We start from the raw sequence: 27180 nt of genomic DNA on the forward strand, positions 1-27180 counted from the left end.
GATTTTGTTGACCATTTCTTTGCTGTATCCATTGTATTGGCTATGTCGTGGATTAATTTTAATTCATTATATCGATCTTCTATTGTCATTGGGATATTGAAAGCTCTATGTATCATACTATAATAGGCTGCTCTTTTATGTGTGTTAGGATGAACGGAGTCATTTTTTATGGTATTTAAAGTGTGTGTGGGTTTCCTATAGAACTTGTAAGATAAGTGTCATGCCTGGTTATTGTAATTTAAGGTACGGTTATTTTCTGTTTCTTTAGTGAACAGAAACAGACAGAAAGAAGGATCTATCTTACATTCACCAACAAGCCCTACATAACGGTTTCAGTTTGAACTTCATCAACAAAATAATTACTAAATGCAAATATCAACAACAAATTAAACTAAAGCACAATCGGAGAAGGCAAAGAGGTACGTCAAATTCACCTTTAATGACCCGGGGATTTATGAAATCACAAATTTGTTCAAGAAACACAACACCAAAGTAGCTTTCTCAACCAACAACAATATGAAACATAGATTCTTTAATCACAACAGAGTCAATAAACTTAAGGATGACAAATTCCAGGAATCTGGCATTTATAGGCGGACATGTACTCAGTGCAAAAAAAAAACAAAAAAAACATACGTGGGACAATCCGGTAGGAGCTTTATAATTAGATATCAGGAACACTTCAATGCAGAGAAGTATTACATAAAATCAGTTTCATGGTCCGTATCGCACTTCAATAGATTCACAATTAAGTATTTATTTATTTTCCACCTAGTCGATACAATGATTGCTTAAGGCAATTTTAAAGGTCAAAAGTGGTACATGTTTCGTATATTATCAACATCTTCAGCCACATAACACTGTTTAGAAACATGTACCACTTTTGACCTTTAAAATTGCCTTAAGCAATCATTGTATCGACTAGGTGGAAAATAAATAAATACTTAATTGTGAATGCAGAGAAGTACAGAAGATTCTCTGCTATGGGAGCTCATATGAAAGATGCAAGCCTCAAATTCACTAATATCAGACAGGACCTTCAAACCATCAGTAAGATCAGTAAAGGAAGTCTAATGAACAGCCTAGAAAACATCCACATTACTCTTGATAATTTAGAGAGCAGGAACAGAATCTAAACTAAATGAACAAGCAAAAAAACATCTTATACGAGCATATCAGTAAATACATGGAATGGGTAAACAGAAAACAAACAAGACGAACAAGTGAAATAATCAAGCACGACGTCACGCAAGCACAGCTAGTACTCCCTCCGCCCTCGCGAGACGTATTAGATGACGACACAACTCTACTTCCCCTTTCTCCGGAGGATCGTACGAACAATCAGACCGTGTCACATCGGTACTACACTAGGTCGTGCACAAAGACAGTACCCCAAGGCAGTGTGGAATAAACATCTTTCCAGATAAGGTGAGTTAAGACAACACAATTTTCAATACATTCCTTTTCCCACGATCTATTTAAATTCCGAGTTCTTCTACTTTATGCCATATTTTAAAATATTACGATCTCCTGCTGGTTGCAGATTGTGAGGCAAGCTGCCCTAATTAGAAGACCGCCATTTTATATAACAGAGAAGCTACCAAAGGACCTTTGCAATTCAAACAATCAACACATCCTTTTACCACAATCTAAAGAGCAATATTCGCAAGTCAACAGTCAACATGACCTTTTACCATAACCTAAAGAGTAACATTTAAGGAAGATAATCATCACAAAATACAAACAACAAATGCCCAAAGACTGGAATATACTGTAACCGTCTTACTAATAAAAAGTCCTTATACAGTTGTTTAACACTTGTATAGTTATACAGTGAATAAACCCTGTATAAGCGCTTTATATATTTCTTACTAATAAACGTGGTATACGCATTGTATTATTATACAGCACGTATACACTCGTTCCAAGGCGTGGGAATCTCTTCCTGTAGTTCACCGACGTTTTTCACACGTTCACCGCCTTTATGATCGCTTCTGCTGGTTATCTACGAGCAAAACTTTCCGGAAAGTCGCGCAGTAGCACGGCATATTGAAAAGGCAGTGGCAACACAAAGCGAGACAGCTGGAAATTGGCTTATACTGATATCAACATTTCTTCAGCTTGCTTGTGTAATGAACGCACAAAAAATAAATGGAAAAGCTTAAGAAAAGATCAATAACTCCTAAGTGGAATAGTACGGAAAACGTACGCAATTGTAATTGAATCAGTGAGTTGAAAAGTGTACACATTCCAAAATCCTTACTTTTCAGGAGAAAGGAAAACCTGTTTAATAGCTAAAAGAAAGGTTTGATCAAAGAAGTTTTTTTTTTTTTTTGCTAGTTGCTTTATGTCGCACCGACACAGATAGGTCTTATGGCGACGATGGGATGGGAAGGGGCTAGGAAAGGGAAGGAAGCGGCAGTGGCCTTAATTAAGGTACAGCCCCAGCATTTGCCTGGTATGAAAATGGGAAACCACGGAAAACCATTTTCAGGGCTGCCGACAGTGGGGTTCGAACCTACTATCTCCCGAATACTGGATACTGGCCGCATTTAAGCGACTGCAGCTATCGAGCTCGGTAAAAGAAGTTTATTAGGAATTTATACATCATATTTCTGCGTATTCAACTACAAAGTATAGAAATAATATTACGTACGGTTTTCAAGTTATACTATTTTTTATGTCGAGGAATATGTCCCTTTTTAGGGTGCTCAAATTTGATAAAGATCTTTGTAGCGGCAGATAATGTATAATAAACTCGCAATTTCAAAAATATATTAAGCAGTAACACATTATTACACAAAAATACGCCCAACCATCATTTCTTTTATAGTCATTCATTGTCATTCCGTCTCTTTAAAGTGTTTTACTTTACGAAGATGTCTAGCCTCCATAACCTCTGAATGGTGTATGTCTTCTATGTTTAAAATACCGTGAAGATCATCAACGTTATTCTTTCAATGTGTGTTCAATGTTAAATGGATAAGTCGAATATTTCACCATGATTATATTACTCTAGACAATAAATACCACGAAAATAAACTACTCACTCGTTTCTTTTTCTGCTACTCGCTGCTATACAGAGCTTATACAAGGGTCCTGGTCTGTATAAGTAATTCAATGAATAACTATAACAGATGTATACACAGGAGGTTTATATGCGGTTTATTAGTAACGAATTTCACATAAACGGTGTATAAACCTTATATAAAAGTTATACACCGTTTATTAGCAAGACGGTTAGACTTCTTATTCAAGACAAAGTGTTTTTAAAAAGTGCCTCACCATAGACAATTGAAGATATTTTTCAAATATGTTTATTAGTAAATAAGTTTTTTAACATCATGTAGACGTGAATTTTAATTTAAGTATCCTTCTCACAAATGCCTGAAGACTGTTACAAACATTAACTTTTTTATTCATGCCACCTAGTGTTATTACGAAAAGTGTATCACCACGGACGCTTTTAAATATTTTAAATATGAATATTAGTTAATGTTTTTTAAACACAATTGTAGACGCGAATTGTAATTTAAGTATCATCCACACATATTACTTCCCCCCCTCCCTTCTTTTAGAGCACCTAGAACAATAGTTTTTAGGATCCCATGGGACATAGTTTTAAGGTTTAATGTGCTTACTGTCCAAATGTTTTCATCTAAACTACCTTCATACAGCTGAAGATGACCACTAAGTGGTCAAAACATGTTCTGTGTGTGCTAATGTATTTTAAATTTTGCCCAAGGCAAAAAATAAAGTATCGATTAAGTGGTTTTTAAATTGATTTGTTGATTGTACTCATCGATACGGTCATGAAGTGGACGGCTTGCAGTATGATTGCAACTGACGTTAGCGAAATATTATGAACAAAGATTCTTTTATCTCTTGTTCCAGAAGTGTGTGATAACCTGGAGCGCGCAAAATAACCGAAGCCGCATGTCTAAACTTCAGCTTAGAATGCATACAAGTGGCATCTGTGAGTTAGTAACTGAACTATATATATTGATATACAGCAGTGCATCGCCTCGAGCTAGGGTCGTCAAATGATGCGATTGGGTTAATGCAGAATACAAGGCTGGACATGGAGATTAGCAAAAGGGTGCAACAGGGCAATGCATTTTACGAAAGTAGAAACCAAGAAGTGTAAAGAGATAATGTACAAAATGCATTATACACCCTTATCGATTTGTGCTGCAGAGACCTGGCCAATGACTCGTAGAGAGGAGAGTAGAATTCAAGCCGGTGAAATGGAATACTTAAGAAGTATAATAGGAAAGACAGAGTGTGTCTTATTACTCCTGGCTACAGAGGGAAGCCATTGAAATCCTAAAGTACACCAACAGCTTCAACCGTAAGGAGGAATCTGAACAGGTAAACAAAGCCTGGTTTCCAGTCCTGAAAGCCTTAAATCCTGGAGGCCACGATGGCTGAGGTAGAACAGAAAGAGCAAGGGGTGATCAGTTGCCTGTCTCCGCCAAGGCAGGTCAGTGTACATTGGGCTCCTTAATGCTTCCACCATTGGCCAAAGAACAGCCAATCAGCATCCTCCAACCATAGCTGACCAATAGGCGAACAGGGTACTGTGGCCTGCACTATATAATGAGGTGAAATTACAACTCCACTTCATTCCACTGAGCGCTTCACTGGTTTCAAAGTCAGTCGGAACCCTTGACAATGCCGAACGCAGTCTGCGATGAAACATCGCGACCATCATATGCTCCTGGACCACAGCCTACAAGCCCGGAAAACAGTGGCTGTCGATGACTGATTGTACTGAAGGCTAGTGGCAGACTGAACTGACTCCACGCTGAAATCACTGTTCAAGCTACTTGATTGGACGGTACTCTGCTGTCGTGGCATATAAGTGAACTGAAGTTGCGAACATACAAATGAGGGACTAATTTCAATGGTTTTTCCATTTCATTCTTATTTTCTGGTAATAAGCCCATTTTGTACTTTAAACACCACTTCAAAACTGATACTTATACAAGTTACACCTACATAAGTTTAAATACCACTCTTACAAAAAAGAAATGTGAATATCGTTATTTCCAAGAAATAGAGTCCTTAGATATAAGGCAAGGGAAATTCATGAAGATGCATATCTCCAGAAATAAAAAGTGTGCATGACAAAAGTGATAGAAAATACGATTTCCAATTTGATACATTTTTACCATAAAAACTAAAGTAATGGAAGAACTAATAAATTTAGATGTGTATTACAAAGTGCATCAGTGACATAGAAATATTTGTTCTGCCAATTGTGATGGTTGTTGTTATGGTTGTTTTTTATAAGTTGGTCATTAGCCATTATTGATCAGGAAGAATAAGATGACTGTCAGAATAAAACGAAAAAGCACAAAGAAATTATCGTACAAAGAATGAGGTAAAGAAGTCGTTACAGGAGAGGGGGTTGAAAGCCTAGGTCTTGAACATCCTAATAACGGAGAAAAGAAAATCTGATGACATACAACAATCTAAGGTCCATATCGGTAAAAACGAACACAGACTATTCTTGTTAATTGGGGTGCGTGCATCTGCTGCTGACCCTCACCTCCTCTTCAGTTTGAAAAGCTAACCCTTCAACGAGGCATACACAACAACTAGTTTAATTAATACATTTAAAATTATAGGTAACTCTCTGATATGGTAAATTTATGATAAAATCCAAACATATTGATTTAAAGCCAACTTGAATTGGATACTGTGACATTGAAGAAAGGATACACGTGGCATTGTTATCTTATCTTGTGGTGTGGCATTGGAGGGATGAGTAACAACAGATCCAGGTCATATGACGGGATCCTCCAAGGAGTATGAAGGAGATAATTACTCAAAAATTAATCGAGCCAGTTGGCTACACTGACAGGATTGTGTAGCTTAAGCTTGATTTTGGAAGATGACTGGTTTGTACTCCTTAGTTCATAGCCCTCAAAATATTCTGCTTTAGTTGCAATTTTCACACCATACAAATTCCTCTTTTGTGTTATAGTGTAGCTGGAAACCTATCTCTATTAGTGTGGTGGTATGCAAAACAAAATTCTGTAGTTAGTATCTTAAGTTTATGTTTTAAAATGTTACAAGAATGTAGTCTTGTGTAGTGTTTATTATTTATTCATTTATCTTTTCTTTTTCTTGCTTATCTTTTTCAGGAAGCTGTTTGGTTTCTTTCCAATATTACAGCTGGAAATCAGCAACAGGTACAAGCCGTTATTGATGCAGACTTGCTGCCGAAAATTATAGGAAACTTAACTAAAGTAAGTATGTTGTATTTGTTGGGATAAAGCAGAAACAATTTTATATCGATTTTGCTGAAAGTACAAGGTTAAGTTAAAAAATAACCTTCAAAGCTATAAAGATACTGACATTTTTTAAATACTAGTTTTACCTTGACGGTCAAAATGACTGGTTTCATTTTTCATTAATAGTCCATACTCATGATATGACCCCAATGTCTAAAAAACTTCTTGTCTTTTAATCATTATTCATGTATTTTTCAGCATATAATTTACATCATTCGTAACACTCTTGATTTTTCTTCGATGATGCTATGTACCCACTTTGCAGTTATAACGACTGATGCTCCAATGACTTTGCCTTCCAAAGTATTGTAGAAAAGTTTTCCAGTTGGGCTTTATCCAGTTGAATACTAATGAATAGCATATGATGGCAGTGAAATGTTATGCCCATATAGTGCTTGTTGCTCAGCACTAGCTGTGTATTCAGACATAAGTCGGAGTTCACTTACAATACCACACAGCGAACAGTATTATGTTTGTTGTTGCATAACATTGAGTAGTAGGTTGGTCATGGTTTGCAGTCGCAATGAAATTAAGTAGAGGTCCATTTTTTATTTTATTTTTCCCTTCTTCCGACTATGAACTCTTTATCTCCGACCTCTGATGGATGTTGAGGTTCTGAAGCATATGCAAAATACAGCGCCATTGTAATGAAGCCAGAAGCGATTCAAAACTTGACAACAGTGACAACGTATATATTCTTGCAGGTGGAAACCGTTCAGACATTGAGTCAAGTAGCGTGGGTTCTCCAGAATCATCACCTGGAAAGGAAATATTTAAACAACTTTTAACCTCTCAGGGTAGGAGTTGTCTAACTAAACGATTATGTGTGCCTCATAGTACATGTGATAACAGAGGTAAGTAGACGTTAGCCATTCTAGCCCAGACAATTCAGAGCACAGTAGAAATTATCAACATAAAATATTATGTTGCAATGGTTTTGGTCATAGCGGAAGCTGTGTGGGGTGGTCGGAATACCTGCCATATACGCAGTTGCGGAACAAACAAGGGTAGAATATGAGCAGGAGAATGATTCTTAACAGACAGATCGCTGTACCTGGATAATAGACACATAGACATGGACTGCATGTAGGCCTTCAGTGAAGTGCTGGCTCCAGACAAAACACTGCGGATGCACATCGAACTGCAAGGCTTACCAGGATGTCGAGTTGAGTTGAATATCTGTAGAGAAAACCTAGGGTCCGCTGGACATTCAAAACATCACGCTGTAAAGTATTGTTCTGCCAGAGCTTGGTGCTTTTTACCGATGAGTTTTTAATAATTAATGGCGTGTGGCCTCCGAAAAGCCCTAGTGGAGGTCTTTCGAGTTGACGCTATATAGGCTATCAGGATGTGGACCAACTTATGAAGAATTCTTATGCTGAGCAGGGCATACATCCAGCCCCGAGTCATCGGAATTAACCAATGAAAGTTAAAATCCTCGACCCGACCAGGAATCGAACCCAGGACCCTCTGGACCAAAGGCCAGCACACTAACCATTTAGCCATGGAGCCGAGCACCGATGAGTTGATGCTGTGCCATATCAAACGATGTACTGAAGTAGGAGCTCGTGAAGTTGTGAAAATCTCTGAGTAATCACTTCTTTCTGAAGAATTTTAGATGCCTTCTTGGTACTGTTGTTTGCTGGTGGAACTTCCGGGGCTGACATGAATGTTCTGGACTTCCAGTCTTAGAAATAGAGTCCAACAGGTTTCTCTGAAACAATGGCACGAAATTACTTCCTGGCGATCATGGGTTTGTAGCGATATCAGTTATATGGGACAAGTTCATAGCTAAGTGCATTATTCGTTGCGAACCAGCAAGAGCATTACAGCAAGGATGAGCAGCTCAATCTCCATTCATACAGTTCATCACCAATAAGCCAGACACGTACGACATGAAATATCCAACCAGTACTGGCTGGCTGTTGATGAGATGTTCCTCAATCAGGAAAGACGTTTTTACCAGTGAAAATATTTTTACCTTGCAAAAACTGGATAAAATATTCATGCATAGGAAGACTAGTATTTTCGGAACACTTGAACCGAAGCAGAAGAGAGGTCTTCCTCTGTGAGTCTCAAAAATCCTACCTTACAGTATAATAATGGACAAGAAAAGGACACTTACAATTATGTTCTGTCAAAGTAAAACAGTATGTTTCGTGCCAGGGAATAAAAGTCATATTATATCAGGTTAATAAAAGTCATGTAATATCAGGTTCTCATAGCACAAGTCATTGATTAATTTTGAACACTTAGCAGTAGAAAACAAGTTTTAAAGAATAAAAATACGATTTTTTTCTGAACTATGCTGACATAGGCCTGTTCATTACAAACCATCTACAAGTAATATTGTCTCTGATTTTAACTCTTCAAACTTATTACAGACTATGAATCGTGAGCTTGCATCTGGGAGATAGTAGGTTCGAATCCCACTATCGGCAGCCCTGAAGATGGTTTTCCGTGGTTTCCCATTTTCACACCAGGCAAATGCTGGGGCTGTACCTTAATTAAGACCACGGCCGTTTCCTTCCAACTCCTAGGCCTTTCCTATCCCATCGTCGCCATAAGACCTATCTGTGTCGGTGCGACGTAAAGCCCCTAGCAAAAAAAAAAAAAAAAAAAAAAAAAAAAACTATGAATCTCATGTTAAATCCGTATTGACGGTTGAACTTCTTACTACAAAATTGTACAAAACTACTTTAATCCTCCTAGTCAATACTATATATTTTACATCCAATTAAAACGAAACCTCACTCTTAAATAGACATGTTTCGACCCGGCAATGGGTCATCCTCAGTAAGACATATAAAATGAATTAAAAACATAGGGAAAAGGGTGTCTTATCATATTATACAATCATCATAATCATCATCATGGACCACCTCCAGTTTCCCATGTGTGGTATACGAGCCTCTTCCATTTTGTTCGGTCCATGAACTATTCTTGGTTCACAATCCGCTCCCAATCCTGACCTCTCTCCTCTACATCCTTCTTCACTAAGTCTGTCCATTTTTCTCTAGGTCTGCCCACTGGTCTCTTTCCTCTTATTTCTCTTCCATACTCCTTTCTTGCAGACCTGTTGGCATTCATTCTTTTCACATGACCAAACCACGTCAATCTTGCCTTTTGGATCTTCTTGAGTAAGGAGTCTTCTAGTTCTATGTCTTCTCTGATTTTTTCATTCCTGATTCTCTCTCTCCTGGTCTTCTGGATCATTGTGCGTAGGAACTTCATTTCTGCTGCTTCTAATTTCAAGTTGCCATTTCTTATTAATGTAGTGGTCTCCAGGCTGTATGTGAGGATAGGGGTGTAGTATGATTTATACAGTGTCATCTTGGTTTTGAGTGGTATTTGTTTATCCATGGCATAGGGATGTGGCGACCCCATCACCCAGTAGGCAACCACTGCAATCAGCCTCCCGAGTATTGGCGGGTAAACCATAGACTTAAATGACATGAGGAAATGAGTGTCAGGCACGGACCATCTAGTGCATAACAAAGTATCAACGCGAAGATCCATGGTAGGCCTAGCAAGCCAGTGGTAGCATCTTTGAATTGCTTTCAACAATCAAACGAGCCTCGGATGGAGATAAAAAATAATACAGAAATTGACAAAGTCTCCGAGCAGACCTCGCAGGTATGACGGCCAACATGGCTCCGATGAAATACAGATATGTCCGAAGAACAATGTAAGAATTGAAACTATGAATATTTTGACCCCGACTGGAAAAACGGAACAACTTATCGATATGAAGAAGAGGAAAAATCTGTCCATATTGGGAATGAGTGAAACAGAATGGAGAAAGGCAGGTAGCAAGATTCTCAGAGATGGCTACAAATTAGTATGGAGTGGATGCGAGGAAGAGGCTAGGGCGCCATTAGTGAAGTATCCTATAAGAATGATAGGATCATTAAATTATCTATTCACCTGGAGTCAACAAATTACACGGTAGTGCAGGTATATGCACCACAGGTTGGATGTAGTGCTCAAGAGAAGGAACAATTCTATCAAGATCAAGAAGATATAATTGATGAAGAAAATGACATCATCATTGGGAACTTAACTGCACAGGCTGGGGACAGACAGACTTGGTTATGAGGAAATCATTGGACCACATGGGTTTGGGAACAGAAATACAGAAGGCGAACAACTACTTGATTTGTGCAGAAGAAATAGATTGATCATCAAAAATACCTTCTTCCAAAAACAAGACAGCCACAAGATAACAAGATATAGGTGGGATGGAAAACATAAGTCTCTCGTCGACTATATATCATCACCAACAAAGGAGGAGGGAAATATGTAACTGATGTCAAAGTTATCCCCAGTGAGAGTATGGACAGCGATCATAGATTATTGATTGCAGACCTAAATCATGTGGCAAACACAACCCCAAAAAAAGAAAAAGAAAACTTAAAGTGAAGACTTGGAAATTAGAAGAAGCCAAGCTGAAGGAAGAATATAAAATAAGGATACAAAGACACTTACCAAAAGGGGAAATGAATACAGTAGAAGAAGAATGGAGAATTTTTAAGGATACAGTAGAGTCTCGCTCATCCGACCCTCGCTTATCCGACATTCCGTGTTATCCGACATTGGTAGACTTAATTTGAACTTTTGGTGGAGACTAAATGCAAGCACACCCGGTGTGGAGGGTGGGTCCATGGGACAAGCACTGGCCTGACCGCTGGCGGTAGGACAGTTTTTTCTCAAGGACAGGTGCAGTGAGTCTTCAGTAATGGTTCATTGTAGTATTGGTTGGGTGCGGATGTTATAATTTTCATATCCTCTGTGAGTATAGCGAGTAAGTTGAAGAAAGTGATTGTTTCTAGGGAAGACAAGTTGAGTGCATTAAAAACACTGGACAGAGGGGAAATTCTTCAAAATGTGGCTTCAGATTATGGTGTTGGGTGTGTTACAGTGGGAGACTGGAGAAAGCAGACGGAAGAAATTGAAAATTGGTGCTCTACCAGAGCAGAGAAAAACATTGAACAAATGTGAGTACGAAAAAGTGAAGCACTATTTCTTTGGTTATCTCAACACCCGGAAAAGGACCTGCCAATATCTGGTCCCATTCTGCAGGAAAAGGCTGTGTATTTCTAGGAGTTTAATTAAGGGGACCCTAATTTTCCTGCCAGTGCTGGGTGGCTTGATCGGTGGAAAAAACTGTACGGCATTAGGTAGCTTAATATCCGTGGAGAAAATTTTCTTTTCGTAAGACATCTGGAATGTTTTCTTTTAATACTGCATGTACTGTACAATTGAATTGGTAATTCAATAAATAGAGTACCGTAAAACATGTCATTCTATTAGTTCTAGAGTATAGCCTTCCTGTTTGTTTCAGTTCATTTTCAAAGTTTTTCTGTATTATCCGACATTTTCGGTGATCCGACGTACTCCAGGTCCCGTTTAGGTCGGATAATCAAGACTCTACTGTACTTTGGTAGGTGAAGATAAGACCTGTGTGGAGTAACAGGATCGACCATAAAAGAAAATGAGACACCTTGGTGGAATGATAGAGTAATATTGGCTATAAAAGAGAGAAATTGGGCAAAAAAGATGCTAGACAAAGAAAAGCAAAGAGATGCACAAGACCCAATCGGCCAAGAAATAACTAAACTACAGGAACTCTACAGGGCAAAAAAACTTACAGCTAAGAGGATAGTAAGGGAAAAGAAAGAGAAAAAATGGAATGAGTTTGTGGAAAAATTGGAAGAGGACAGCAGAGGAAACAAGAAGAAAAAATGGAATGAGTTTGTGGAAAAGTTGGAAGAGGACAGCAGAGGAAACAAGAAACTTCTTTACAGAGTAATTGAAAACAAGCAAAATTACTTAGAAGACATCAAGGTAATAGAGCAGGACAGTGGATCAGTAGTACAAGAGGAAGATGGAATCAGGAGAGAATTCAAGACCTTCTTTGACAAGCTCCTGAATGGAGAGGCATCAAATGTAATTCAAAACAGAGAAGAACCGGGAAAAAGTGAAGAGCCTAGTAAAAATATGGAGCCACCAATCACGTGGTTGGAGATAGAGAAGAGCCTTAAAAGTATGAAGAAATGGAAAGCTGCAGGAGTAGGAGTTACGTGTGGACATGTTAAGAGCAGGAGGAACCCCAGCAATCCAATGGCTATATAGACTCCTAAATGTAGTATGGCAGAAAATTACCATCCCAGAAGACTGGAAGAAAGGTATAATTGTACCTATATTCAAGAAAGGCAGCAGACGGAAATGTACCAAGTACCGTGGCATCACTCTACTCTCTCATGGACTAAAAATTCTGGAAAAAATTATAGAGGATAGATTACGAGAAATTGTAGAACCACTTTTAGAAGAGGAACAATATGGCTTTAGGCCTGGAAGATCAACAACAGATCTTACTTTTGCTGTCAGGATGCTGATGGAAAAACATTGGGAAAAAGAGAAGCCTCTATATCTACTGTTCCTCGACATCAAAAAGGCCTATGACAGCATACCAAGGTAGCTTATTTGGGAGTGCCTGAGAAAGCTCGAAGTTCGAGACAGTCTAATTTCAAAAGTTAAGGTGCTTTACGAGAAAACCAGAAGCTGTGTAGAAGTCGGTTCTGGACTGTCAGACTGGTTTGAGACAAAAAGGGGAATACAACAAGGTAGTGCTTTGTCGCCCCTATTATTTATCATTATAATGGATACCATATTAAAGGCGCTAAAAGAAAAGGGGCAACAAGACTTGAAAGCTTTTGCATTTGCAGATGATGTGGTAATTTGGGGTAACTCAGAGAAAGATGTGGAAGAGAGACTGCAGGGGTGGAGTCAGGAGTTTGAGAGATATGGATTAAACATCAACAAGGCTAAAACGGTGGTGTTGAAGGTACAGAAGGGTGACAATCATTCAGAAATCATGCTAAATGGCAGTAAGCTGGACAGTGCCACAGAATTTAGTATAATGTCCAAGGATAACTTGGCTAAGTATGAAGTAAATAATCGAATCAGCAAAGCAATACATTTTTACCACCAAGTAAGACAGCTACTATGGGATAAACATGACACTGTATAAATCATACTACACTCCTGTCCTCACATACAGCCTGAAAACCGCTACATTAACAAGAAAGGACAACTCGAAACTTCAAGCTGCAGAAATGAAGTTCCTACGCACAATGATCCAGAAGACCAGAAGGGATAAAATCAGGAATGAAAAAGTCAGAGAAGACGTAGGACTAAAAGACTCCTTACCCCAGAAGATCCAAAAGGCAAGACTGAAGTGGTTTGGTCATGTGAAAAGAATGAGTGCCAACAGGTCTGCAAGAAAAGGAGTATGAAAGAGAAATTAGGGGAAAGAGAGCAGTGGGCAGACCTAGAGGGAAATGGACAGACTTAGTGAAGAAGGATGTAGAGGAGAGCGGTCAGGATTGGGAGCAGATTGTGAACGAAGAAGGGTTAATGGACAGAACAAAGTGGAAAGGGCTCGTATACCACACATGGGGAAACTGGAGTTGGTCAACGATGATGATGACTTATTTATGCCATTGTAGCTGTCTTGGAGGTAAAAATGTATTGCTTTGCGGATTGGACTGTTAAATACATATTTAGCTAAATTATCCTTGGACATTATACTACCCAAGTACTTAAATTCTGTGACACTGTCCAGCTTAGTGCCATTTAGCATGATTTCTGAATGATTGTCACCCTTCTGTACCTTCAACATCACCGTTTTAGCCTTGTTGTTTAATCCTATCTCTCAAACTCCTGATTCCACCCCTCCAGTCTCTCTTCCACATGTTTCTCTGAGTTACCCCAAATTACTACATCATCTGCAAATGCAAATGCTTTTAAGTCTTGTTGCCCTTTTTCTTTTAGCGCCTTTAATATGGTATCCATTACAATGCTAAATAATAGGGGCGACAAGGCACTACATTGTGGTACTCCCGACTTGTACACAGCTTCTGGTTTTCTCGTAAAGCACCTTAACTTTTGAAATTAGACTGTCTCAAACTTTGAGCTTTCTCAGGCACTCCCAAATAAGCTCCCTTGGTATGCTGTCATAGGCCTTTTCGATGTCAAGGAACAGTAGATATAAAGGCTTCTCTTTTTCCCAATGTTTTTCCATTAGCATCCTGACAGCAAATATAAGATCTGTTGTTGATCTTCCAGGCCTAAAGCCATATTGTTACAATTTCTCGTAATCTATCCTCTATAATTTTTTCCAGAATATTTAGTTCATGAGAGAGTAGAGTGATGCCACGGTAGTTGGTAATTTCTGTCTGTTGCCTTTCTTGAATATAGGTACAATTATACCTTTCTTCCAGTCTTCTGGGATGGTATTTTGCTGCCATACTGCGTTTAGGAGTCTGTATAGCCATTGGATCACTGGGGTTCCTCCTGCTCGCAACATGTCCACACTTGACTCATCTATTTATGCAGCTTTGCCTTTCTTCATACTTTGAAATCTCTTCTCTATCTCCAGCCATGTGATTGGTGGCTCCATATTTTTACTGGGCTCATCACGTTTTTCAGAGTCTTCACTGTTTTGAATTACATTTGATGCCTCTCCATTCAGAAACTTGTCAAAGAAGGCCTTGAATTCTCTCCTGATTCCATCTTCCTCACGTACTACTGATCCATTGTCCTGCTCTATTACCTTGATGTCTTCTATTGTCGCGGCCACCAAATTAGGCGTGTGAGGAAAACTGCGCTGTCGTCAGATATGGTAACGGCAAAGCGACAGATGGTCGAGAGTCGCTTACTTCCGGGCACGGATTGGCAACGCTGATCGTGCAGTGCTGTCAAACTGAAGCCCATCCGCTCCAGGCCACCTTACCGAGTCATTCCCTGTCAAGCAGCTGTTGAGCTCGTATCGTAAGTGCAATTAAAGATGGATAGTGAATGTGAATTTATTTGGGCTCAAGTCAAGAGAGAAGTGGCAGAGAGGAACAAGACATTCAAAATAAAGGACGTATAAAGACTCATGTCAGAAGCCATCGACCGTGCGACTGCTGCAGATTGGGAAAAGTGCTTCAATCTCGCGGAAAATGTTCAAACAGACGATTGGGCCAAGCAAATAGTAAGGCACGAAAGAATGGAGCCATTCATCATCAGTGTAAAAGACGACTCGACAAATAGTGAGATGAGTGATGACAGTTACTAAGGCTGCCTTGAAGCCAGAAACCGATTCTTACTTCATTGTAAATTAATGTAAGTCTATTCTTTAAAGTAGTTCTTTTTCTATATTACTCGGTACAATATACAGTGTTCAAATATTTAAAGTTATAATGTAATAAAACTGACACGGATTAATATGTAATCCGAAAGTATTTGCGGGGTCCTGCAGCCTGTGCTGGTGCGCGCGCCCCGAACTGCCTCAGCTTGCGACATTTACATGATCGCTTTCCGGGGCATTTTTCAGGAAAATTACAAGACTCACGGAAATATGTTTCAGATAAAAAATATAAGTCAGGCGATTTTTTACATTTTTCCCACAGACAAAATTTTATTGGCTGAAGAAATAAAAACTTGGCTGCTTACTGAAATTTTCAATACATGATTGTACGGATTTAAACTTACTCGTTCAAGATTTTATTTTTCATAATTATTTAAAGTGGTTTATATGAAAAATAGTTATACCACTGGAATCAGCAGTCTTTTCTGAAGCTTGTAGTATAATTTGTTTCGATACATTGTGTGAAGTAACATCAGGAGCTTGAGAGAGAACAACTTGCCTCGCGCTCCGAAATGATGAGTTCAATTAGACATTTCTTCGCCAGTTGCTACATAACCTTGGCAACAGCGTTATTTCTCTGACCCGCCTAATTTCGTGGCCGCGACAATAGGTTATTTTTCTTGTTTTTAATTACTCTGTAAAGAAGTTTCTTGTCTACTCTGCTGTCCTCTTTCAACTTTTCCACAAACTCATTCCATTTTTTCTCTTTCTCTTCTCGTACTATCCTCTTAGCTGTAAGTTTTTTTGCCCTGTAGAGTTCCTGTAGTTTAGCCATTTCTTGGCCACCTGGATCTTGTGCATCTCTTTGCTTTTCTTTGTCTAGCATCTTTTTTTGCCCAATTTCTCTCTTTTATAGCCGATCTGACTCTGTCATTCCAGCAAGGTATCTCTTTTTCTTTCATGGTCAATCCTGTTACTCCACTATGTCTTTAGCTTCACCCATCAAAGTACCGTCAAATGGGGCGATTTCGGACACAGAGGTGGTTTCGGACAGTATGGTAGATTTGCAGTATTTTGTCGCATAGCAACGAGCTGCCGGTGCTTTGCACTTCCGTGCGCGTTTTAGTTTGACCTTGAGGTTATGTTTCCCGCGTTCTGTGCTTTTTATTACGAATCAACTTCATACTTTGGAAAATTTCCCGTGTGCACTGGCATTGTTGACAGTTCATGCATTATCATTAAGTGGATACTTTCGATTGTCGCGGTCGGAAGGAATGCATAATAACTATGGTTTTTAGCGGGATCAACTGTGTTTATAAACGATTGCTGTGGAATTTTGGTGTGATTTAGTGAAAAATAGTGTTTTACGCACATTTTACTGAAAATTGAAAGCAGTCTGGGCGATTTCGGACAATGCCTAGAAATTATCAGAGGCAGAAAGAAGCTGCTTCAAGGGGTAATTACGAACCAGAGTTATTAGAAAAAAACGTACGCGATATTAAAAGTGGCAAGTTGTGTTATAGGAAAGCATTTTATTTCTTTGGTATGCCTTGGTCCACCCTACAAAATAAAGTGCGGAATGTACATCCAAAAAAATGAGAAGACGACCAATGCTAAATGAAGAAAGTGCTCAAGGAAGCTCGTCACCCACTGGCCATGCTCCAACCCAACACAAACTGCTATTTCCCGCCGCCGCAAATAAAATGTTCTTCCTGGGAAGTCGATTTTTGGCCGTGACTTCCGTCGAGATGAAAGCAGTGCAGAAACAAGAGATGGCGATGGCAGTAGCATTGAAAATGAATGCGATGAAGTACCACACACAATGAATGTAATTACGTTCTGGTGTTGCAAGAAGAGGCTTTCGTTGTCGCAGATTATAAATACAAGTTGAGGAACAAAGAGCATACAGGCAGTATTTTGGCCAGGCCTGAAATATTCGTTCAAGGGATGTGGATGTCAAATACTTGCGCCCATATGAAAACAGCAGAAAAGTGTTTGAGTTTCCTAATATCCCTGCTCAGGATACAATAGCTAAAGAACAAATTTCGAAAATACTTCCAGTCCAAGTTGAGAAGAGAGGAATGTTTATTTTCAAAGAAAACATATTTTAGATTTATAGGCCGTGCCAACTACATGTTCATTGAATCGAACTTTTTTTGCTCTGAGATTTGTATCGTTCGTGAGAAAAATTATGGAGATTTCTCAGTGGGACCTCTGTACAGTTTATAACTATTAATATTTCATTTTAGGCTGGAAAACTTTATATTTACCTTGTCAGAAAAAAGATCGATCAGTAACACATTACATTTATCATTACAATGATTTTAACCAGGTAGTCATATTTTGGACAGCCTCAGAACACTTTAAATATCACAAAACTAAAGCAAAAAGAACGAAGAATTGAAATAAAGGATTAGTTATATCCGAAATCACCTAATACGCTTTGAAACTTCGTCCAGCGGTTTAAAATGCACTTGCATCCGAAATCACCGAAGTACGGGGTGAATTCGGACACTACTTTTTGTTTTCTCAGGAAAACCTGCGTTGGCGTATATTTTTTTTTTGTAGGGTATTACATTAATTGGATATATCTCTCATTATTAGGATGATAAACAATACAATTTAAGATTCCCTTCGTGAGTTAAGACGAAAATAACCTCAAAACCGTCCGAAATCACCCCCTTTGATGGTATTTTTAAAAATTTTCCATTCTTTTTTCTACTGTATTCGTTTCCCCTTTTGGTAAGTGCCTCTGTATCCTTATTTTATATTCTTCCTTCAGCTTGGCTTCTTCTAATTTCCAAGTCTTCACTTTAAGTTTTCTTTTTCTTCGGGGTCGTGTTAGCCACATTAATTTCCCTCCTCCTTTGTTAGTGATATAGTCGATGAGAGACTTATGTTTTCCATCCCAGCTATATCTTGTTATCTTGTGGCTGTCTTGTTTTTGGAAGAAGGTATTTTTGATGATCAATCTATTTCTTCTGCACAAATCAAGCAGTTGTTCGCCTTCTGTATTTCTGTTCCCAAACCCATGTGGTCCAATGATTTCCTCATAACCAAGTCTGTCTGTCCCCAGCCTGTCCAGTTAAGTTCCCAATGATGATGTCATTTTCTTCATCAATTATATCTTCTTGATCTTGATAGAATTGTTCCTTCTCTTTTGCACTACATCCAACCTGGTGCATATACCTGCACTACCGTGTAATTTGTTGACTCCAGGTGAATAGATAATTTAATGATCCTATCATTCTTATAGGATACTTCACCAATGGCGCCCTAGCCTCTTCCTCGCATCCACTCCATACTAATTTGTAGCCATCTCTGAGAATCTTGCTACCTGCCTTTCTCCATTTTGTTTCATTCATTCCCAATATGGATAGATTTTTTCCTCTTCTTCATATCGATAAGTTCTTCATTTTTTCCAGTCAGGGTCAAAATATTCATAGTCCCAATTCTTACATTGTTCTTCGGACATATGTCTTTCATCGGAGCCATGTTGGCCGTCATACCTGCCAGATCTGCTTGAATACTTTGTCAATTTCGGTATTATTTTTTATCTCCATTCGAGGCTCGTTTGATTGTTGAAAGCAATTCGAAGACGCTAACACTGGCTTGTTAGGTCTACCATGGATCATCGTGTCAATACTTTGTTATGCACTATATGGTGCACGCATTTCCTCATGTCATTTAAGTCTGCGGTTTACCCGCCAATACTCAGGAGGCTGATTGCCGTGGTTGCCCACTGGGCGATGGGGTCGCCACATCCCTACGCCAATATGTAATATTAATACAAAAGAACTTAATGACCAATCATTTGTCAGTTGAGCAGTAGGCCTACCACACAGTAAACCTGAACACTGCGTCCATAGCCATAGGAATATCCATAAGATCAGCTGATATAGTTGGGATGGACAGTATGGAACACTCATCAATTTTATAACAACAGACCAAGAATGGGGAAGATGCATCATGAATACGAAGGTAATCCCCAGTGAATGTATGGAAGGTTATTACAGATTATTAATTGTGCTGTTAAAACAACTAAAAATCACTAAAATTGTACTGAAGAAGAAACCAGAGGTCAGGATTTGGGAATTAGAGGAGGAGGAGTATAAAAGAATGGCATTCCAAGATTGCATAAAAATTAAGTTGCCTAACACAGAATACAAAGTGGAGGAAAAGAGTGGGACAATTTAAGACAGACATTTCTGGAAGCAGCAATTGAGGTATGTGGGAAAACAAAAGCAAAGGTGATGGACAGACAAAATAAAAAAAACAAATAAAGTAAGGAACAAGGTGAAGAAAGACATTGATAAGGAAAAGCAAAAAACGTATCAGAGGGATGAGAATAATATAGAATGGTTATGTATACAAAAGATTGAAACTACAAGTAAAGAGGAGAATCAAGGAAGAAAAGGAGAAATGTTGGGAAGAGTTTACGAACAGAATTGAGCAAGATAGTCGAGGAAATCGGAAACTATTATGCAGAGTAATAAAATTGAAAAGAATAAATCAAGAAAAAAGGCATTGGAGAGGGAAGATGGATCCATAGTACATGACGAAAAGGGTCTTCAGAAGGTGATGGCAAAATATTTTGAAAAACTTCATAATGAGGATGACTGCTCAGAGGGAGGAGGAGATAAGAAAATGGAAATAATAGATGGAGAAAAAGAAGAGAACCCGATAACATGGTTGGAACTTGAAAGGGCAGTGAAAGCAATGACCAAAGGTGAAGCAAGTGGAAAAGACGAATTCAATGCCGATATGATTAAGGCAGCAGGAAGCATTGAACTACAGCCGCTATACAGAGCCCTCAAAGCCGTATGGAAGGATGAAAGGATACCTGAAGATTGGCAACAAGGAAGCATTGTACCACTGTTCAAAAAAGGAAATAGGAAGAAATGTGAAAATTATAGAGGTATAAGCCTATTATCACATGGGTTAAAAATAATGGGGAAAGGCATAGGCAAAAGAGTGAGGGATATAATATAAACACAATTAGAGGAAGAACAATATGGCTTTAGATCGAATAGATGAACAATAGACTTGATATTTACAGTGCGAACGATAATGGAAAAAATCTGGAAAGGAACAAGGAAAACATGTTCGTATTTTTTGATTTAGAAAAACCTTATGATACAATTAAGAGAAAACATGTATGGGAATGCCCACTGAAAAGGAATGTACCAAAATCATTAATTAACAAGATAAAAATGTCGTATCATGAAGGTAAAGGGCAAAAAAAGGTCTCGAGCAAGGAAGTGCACTGTCGCCATTATTGTTTTATTATATTGATGGATGAAATCATAAAACGTGTAAAACAGAGTATCAGAAGTGATGAAGTGAATGCTTTGGTATTTGCAGATGATGTGGTGATTTGTGGAAGGCGAGAAAAGGAAGTACAAAGGAGACAGGAGTTTGGAATGGTAATTAGTAAAACGAAAACTGTAGTCGTTCACTGTGGAAAAGAGAAAAAGAGAATGTAAAACTGTTTACTTATCTGGGCAGCATTATTAATGGAATTAATGAAATCAACTCTGAAATTAATAACAGACTACCACGAACCTACTACGTTGGCGCAGCAGGGGGAGAGGTGATACTCCCACGTGGCACGTCCCAGGTGGCGGATAGAGGGGTCCTAACTGGCTTGCCGGCAGACTTGAGGGAAATAAACTACCTCTCGCGGACCAAACACACTAACCCCTGCGGTTGGGGACGCACATGTAGAATACACCCACGGTATCCCCTGCCTGTCATAAGAGGCGACTAACAGGGGCCCAAGGGGCTCTCAACTTGGGAGTGTGGATTGGCGACCACAGTGCCCTTAGCTGAGTCTTGGCATTGCTTCCACTTACTTGTGCCAGGCTCCTCACTTTAGTCTATCCTGTCTGACCTCCCTTTTCTGACCCCAACGGTATTAGAGCATTCGAGGCCTAGGGAGTCTTTCATTTTCACGCCCTTCGTGGCCCTTGCCTTACTTCGTCCGTTACTTCATCTTTCGAAGTGACGGATCCCTTCTTTTCTCTCTCTCTTTACCCTCTGTGGGTGGGGGACACAGACGAAAAATACACCCACGGTATCGCCTGCCTGTCGTGAGAGGCGGCTAAAAGGAGCAACCAAGGGATGATTGAATTAGGACCATGAATCTACCTTTGATTCGTACCATCGCGCGGGGAACACCATGGGTTGCCTGTACTTGCGAGTAGTACACTATGTTAGGTATGAAATAGGTTTGTGATTCGTAGGAGTAAAGGGGCTGGTCTATGGGTTTCCAGTACCCGTGCATCGTACCCATGTGAGCAACACCGCGAGTCTGGGCGTTGCCTGTGAGTTGTACCACTATATGAGCGACACCATGGGTCTGCATTGCCTGTGATTAGTACCCACTATGTGAGAAACACCACGGGATAGTACGAGTCTTTGTGGTTAGTACACCTAGGTGAGGAACCTTATCGGTTTGCGTTGGCTATGAGTGGTGCCATTGTGTGAGAAACACCATAGGTCCGCGTTACCTGTACGAAGTACAATACTTGTGAGTAGTACCATCTTGTGTGGAACACCGTGAGTCTTCGCTACTTTTGGTTTGTACCCCAACATGACAAATACCATGGTTCTACTTAACTCGCGACATGTACCATTTTGAGGGGCCTTAGACCTGGATTTTGGATCCCTTTAGACGTCAAGCATCCTCGATTCAACATTGTGCTTTATAAGTGGTCCCTTGGTCAGTCATACTATTATTTGTGTTATTTTTTGAGTCGAATCCACTGTTTTTTTGTTTGCTTGTTTTTTGTTTTTTTTGTCCATTCATTCATGTCATTTTTTTATTTTGGTCATTGGGTGATTTTGAACTTTTTGTTATTTCATTTCGTACCATTAGGGGCCGATGACCTCGATGTTAGGCCCCTTTAAACTACAAGCATCATCATCATCATCATCATCATCATCATCGATAACAGACTAAGTAAAGGTACCACATTTTATCATCAAGTCAGAGAGCTTTTATGGGATGACAAAGTACCCAAGAGAATGAAATTAACATTATACAAACAGTATTTAATACCAGTTGTAATATACAGAATAGAAACGCTGGTAACTAATAAGAGACAAGATAGTAAGATGCAAGCAGCAGAAATGACATTTTTAAGAGCATCGATTAAAAAGACAAGAAGAGATAGAATCCTAAATATTAAAATCAGAGAAGAGCTAAATATAGAACTGTTAGTACAGAACATACAGAAAGTAAGACTGAGATGGTTTGGACATGTAAAAAGAATGGGACAGGAATGGGTAGCAAGAAGGGAATTAGAAAGAGAAGTTAAGGGAAAGAGACCAGCTGGAAGACCCAGAAGAAGGTGGATGGATCAGATATGAAAGGACATTAGAGAAGCTGGATTGGATGTGGCAGAAGTAAATGGAGCAGGAAACGTGGAAGGACAGAAAGGAGTGGCGGAGGCTTGTTCACCACACCCGGGTGACTGGAGTGGGACATTGATGATGATGACGATGATGATGATGATGAAGAAACACACAAAAAGAAATGTTAGTTAAAAAGTTTTTAAAAGCATGATGAAGGTTAAGAAATTGTTAAATGTTGATCGTGAAAACAGTCTTGAGCTGGAGGTCTTTCTCTTTCAACCACATCGAAGGACAACAAAACATATAAAGTAAATATAGTCAGTTTTATTTACCGGTACTCATATCACGTCATTCGTTTCTTCTCATTAATTCCTCTGATTAGTTTGACATCCAAAAGGACATATGGTCATAAAAAATCGCTATGAAGATTCGTCTTGCTTCATACCCAACCCTGTAGAGAAAAGGGATAAGGGTATCTTATCATATTATGCAATATTAATACAAAAGAACATAATGGTCAATCATTTGTCTCTGTCAGTTGAGCAGTAGGCCTACCACACAGTAAACCTGATCACTGCTTCAATTGAATTATCTTGCGTCGCCAACTTCCCTGCGTTTAGCCTGCAGAGAGCATGCGGGACGTATGTTCAAGAAAATCTTTCCCAACTCGAAAATATCTTCAAAGTTTGGTTGTTCGAGAACAAAAACGAGAGCACTAGTTAAAACTTCGGCTTCTGCAGTTCAGGAAATGGTAACAGAGTTAATGGAGTCCCAACCCTTTGCCGTGACAACAGACGGCAGTAACGATATGAATGACTTAAAGCTCTGCCCATTAGTTGTGACGCTTTCTAACAAATTTCAATGATAATTCTGACAATTCGGGAGTCCAACGACAATACAGGCAAAGGAATGTTTTGGATGATGAACTGGAGGAGAGGGGGATTCCTTGGAATAACTGGGTAGGTTTTGCATGTGGTAATGCAAGTACGATGACTGGTGTTTCCGTAGGTGTGAGCTCCTTTATTTGTAAAGAAAATCCTTATATTCATGTGCAGGGCTGTGCTTGTCATCTTGTGCACTTAGCTGCTCAAAGGGGGTGCAGAACTCTTACTAATATTGAAAGGTTTTTAATTGATGTTTATCACTATTTGCAGAAGAGTTCAGAGAGGCAAAATGTTTTAAAGGTATGCCAGGAAGTCTGTGGTGAAAAGCCTCGCAAAATTTGAAGTATGTTTCTACCAGGTGGTTCTCTCTTCTACAGTGTATGTCAAGGGTCTTAGAACAGTGAAACCCTTAAAAAACGCTCTTATATGAATCAGATTTTGACAAGATCAACTCAAAATTTATGAAAGTTAAGGAACAATTTGAAAATCCATCTACTAAGCTTTTACCTTTTGTTTCTCAACTCTGTTCTTCCACTTTTCAACTCCTTAAATGTATTCCTCCAACAACAGAAGTCATTTATTCATAAACTTCATTCAGAGTTAAATGAGTTTTTCAATGACCTTATTGTTTGCTTTGTGAGAGCATCCTCTGTTCCAGAGTCTGATAGTAATTTGCTTGATATTAAATTTAGTTCTGCTAAATTACAGAAAAGTGACAGTGAGTTGGTAATTGAGGCAAACACAAGGGCTTGCATAAGGGCAGTTTCTCTAGATGAAACTACATTGAAAATGTTTTATTCTGATGTGAGAATGTTCTATACAAAAACATGAGTACATTGTCAACAAATGGCCAGTTAGGGGTAAGTTTCTCGAGTTTTTGAGATGAAATCCAACAGTTTATCAATATAATTTATGATTGACCTTTTTTCTCAATTATGTCATCGGAAGAAATTGATTCTCTGTAAACTGAGTTTAGTAGTTTCCAATTTGATGGATTCCCTTTTGACAAGGATGAAAGGGCCAACAGACTTTGGTTTGAAATGTCGAAGGTCACTGATGCTTCACGTATAAGGAAGTGCCCTTCACTGAGTAAGGTAATGATGCTCTAGTGGAAAGAGTTTTTAGTTTGGTGAGGGAGAACAAGATTGAATTCCGTGCTAATATGAACACCGAACTGTTGGTGCAGAGGATGCACTTGATATCAAAAGAGAAAGCATCTCACCAGTGTACGTTTACTAAACAGAAACTACAAGCTGATAAGGGGCCAACTACACTGCTCAACAAAAGAAACGATCCTTCAACCTTCACTCAGATATGTTCTGCAGATCACCTTGCACTTACTACTCAAACTGATACCTTTGATGAAGCAGAGATCTCTTCAACTGCTGCATTAGAAGAGCTAGGTACCTATTATCAGGAAAACCAACTCAAACCAAATCCAGCTAAGACTCAAATTTGTGCGTTCCATCTGCGGCATGCACAGGCCTCTCAGAAACTCAAAGTACTATGGAAGGGGAACTTACTGGAACACTGCTTTACACCAAAGTACCTGGGAGTTATGCTGGATCGCACATTAACATATAAGAAACATTGCCAAAACCTGAAACAAAAGATAGCTGCCAGAAACAACATTCTACGAAAGTTATCAGGAACAAGTTGGGGAACACAACTACAAACAATTAGAACATCAGCTCTAGCTCTATGCTATTCTGCAGGAGAATATGCCTCCCCGGTTTGGTACAGGTCAGCTCATACGAAGCAGGTCGACATCGCTTTAAACGAAAGCTGCAGGATCATTACCGGATGTTTGAAACGTACACCTATTGAGAAGGTCCAACTTTTAGCTGGTATTGCTCCCGGTGAGATTCGTAGGGAGGTAGCAGCTAACAAAGAAAGGCTCCAGTCATCTTTTTCAAAAGCACATCCTCTCTATGGATACCACCCAGCCACACAGAGGCTAAAATCTAGAAAAAGTTTTCTCCGCACATCAGTTAATCTTGAGGGGAAAGCAGAGAATGCTAGAGTCACAATGTGGAAAGAAAGAATCCACCACCTATCCAACTGGATAGAGCTGAAGGAAAGTCTTCCATGTGGACACCAGGAGAAGTGGACAGTATGGAAAGCCCTTAACAGACTCCGTACAGAAGTCGGCAGAACAAACGTAAATTTGCGGAAGTGGGGCTTCTCAAGTGATTCATCATTTTGTGATTGCGGAGAGCAGCAGACGATCCAACATCTATGTCAGTGTGTTTTATGTCCTTCAATGTGCACTATGAAAGACTTGATTGCAGCCTCCCCCCACGCTATTGACGTCGCCCAATACTGGGCAAGCATCATCTAGCTCTCGAATATTGTTGCTCTATCTGTGATTGTATAATAGACTTGTATATTTGTATAGTAGGAATGTAGATATCTTGTTGCTTTTTGTTAAATATCTGTAAGTAAAATTGATACTTCTGACACGAATAAAGAAAGACCTGTTACTCTGGCAGGTAAGAAACGTACACTGTTTATATGGCAGTCTTTGAATATGTTACATCTGGTTGAATTGTATGTAGTTAATTGATCTTTCAATGTGTAAGTTAGTGAGATCTCTAAAATAAGTTCTTCGGGAGCCCCCCCCCCGGTCCGGTGCCCTGGCGGCTGCTGTATTACTAATTGCCTTTCTGAAAGTTGGCATCTCTGCTCTTAGGCCGCAAATGCAAGACAACCCTTGATTTTTCGCGTGAGATTGTGAGCGAAAAACGTCTTGATTCGGAGAAATACGGTATCACTCAAGAGTTTTCTTCTTCAAATGGCGTCATCTAACCTAACCGTACATGTGTCATGAAAACATATTTGAAACGCATGTATGGAAATGATTTATCCTCGCTAAAATTTACATGTGAATAGCCTTTCCGAAACTTAACTAGACACAAGAAATTATGAACTATCCCCTGAAATCAGTCATGTACTCTGCCATATCTCGGGGTTTATCACATTCTTACTTAATTTCAGTATATAACATTGAAATTAAGAGATCGTTTACTTCAACCGTTCTTTTTAACGAGTTAACAACTGCTATTGGCCACGTTATTTACACATTTATTACGAAAACTTATCCTCTTTTGTTTTGAATTTTCTTTAGAGAATAGCAGTCGTTGGGTATTAGTTATTGACTCCAACATCGCCTTTGAATGTCGGCGAGAGAGCTCGCAAATGCACATAGTGTGAGAAAACTATACCATACCAAAAATGATCGATCGCATTTTGTGGCAAACGTTTCAGTTTCCTTAGTCAACAGTGTCACTTATCCTAACTTAACCGTTCTGTACATATGATGAAAACATACAAGTGTCAGTAGAGAAATGATAACCTTCTCGCTATAAATTTACACGATAATAACATTTTGTAATTTAACCAGACGCAAGAAAATATAAACTAACCTCTGAAATCATTTATGCACTCTGCCATATCTCGAGGTGTATCCCATTTTTACTTAATTGCAGTATTTAGCTTT

The 27180-nt window shown here is 39.1% G+C and overlaps 1 protein-coding gene across 1 annotated transcript in view; it reads left to right on the plus strand.

The window, feature by feature from the left end:
- Positions 1–27180, plus strand: part of Kap-alpha3 (karyopherin alpha3) — a 243775-nt gene that overhangs the window by 123855 nt on the left and 92740 nt on the right. Inside the window, exon 9 of the mRNA XM_067151813.2 lies at positions 6153–6257. Coding sequence (XP_067007914.1) covers positions 6153–6257 — 105 coding nt within the window. The remainder of the gene's footprint in view (positions 1–6152; positions 6258–27180) is intronic.

The sequence above is a fragment of the Anabrus simplex genome, chromosome 7 (assembly GCF_040414725.1).
Source record: "Anabrus simplex isolate iqAnaSimp1 chromosome 7, ASM4041472v1, whole genome shotgun sequence".
In the NCBI taxonomy this organism is placed as follows: domain Eukaryota; kingdom Metazoa; phylum Arthropoda; class Insecta; order Orthoptera; family Tettigoniidae; genus Anabrus; species Anabrus simplex.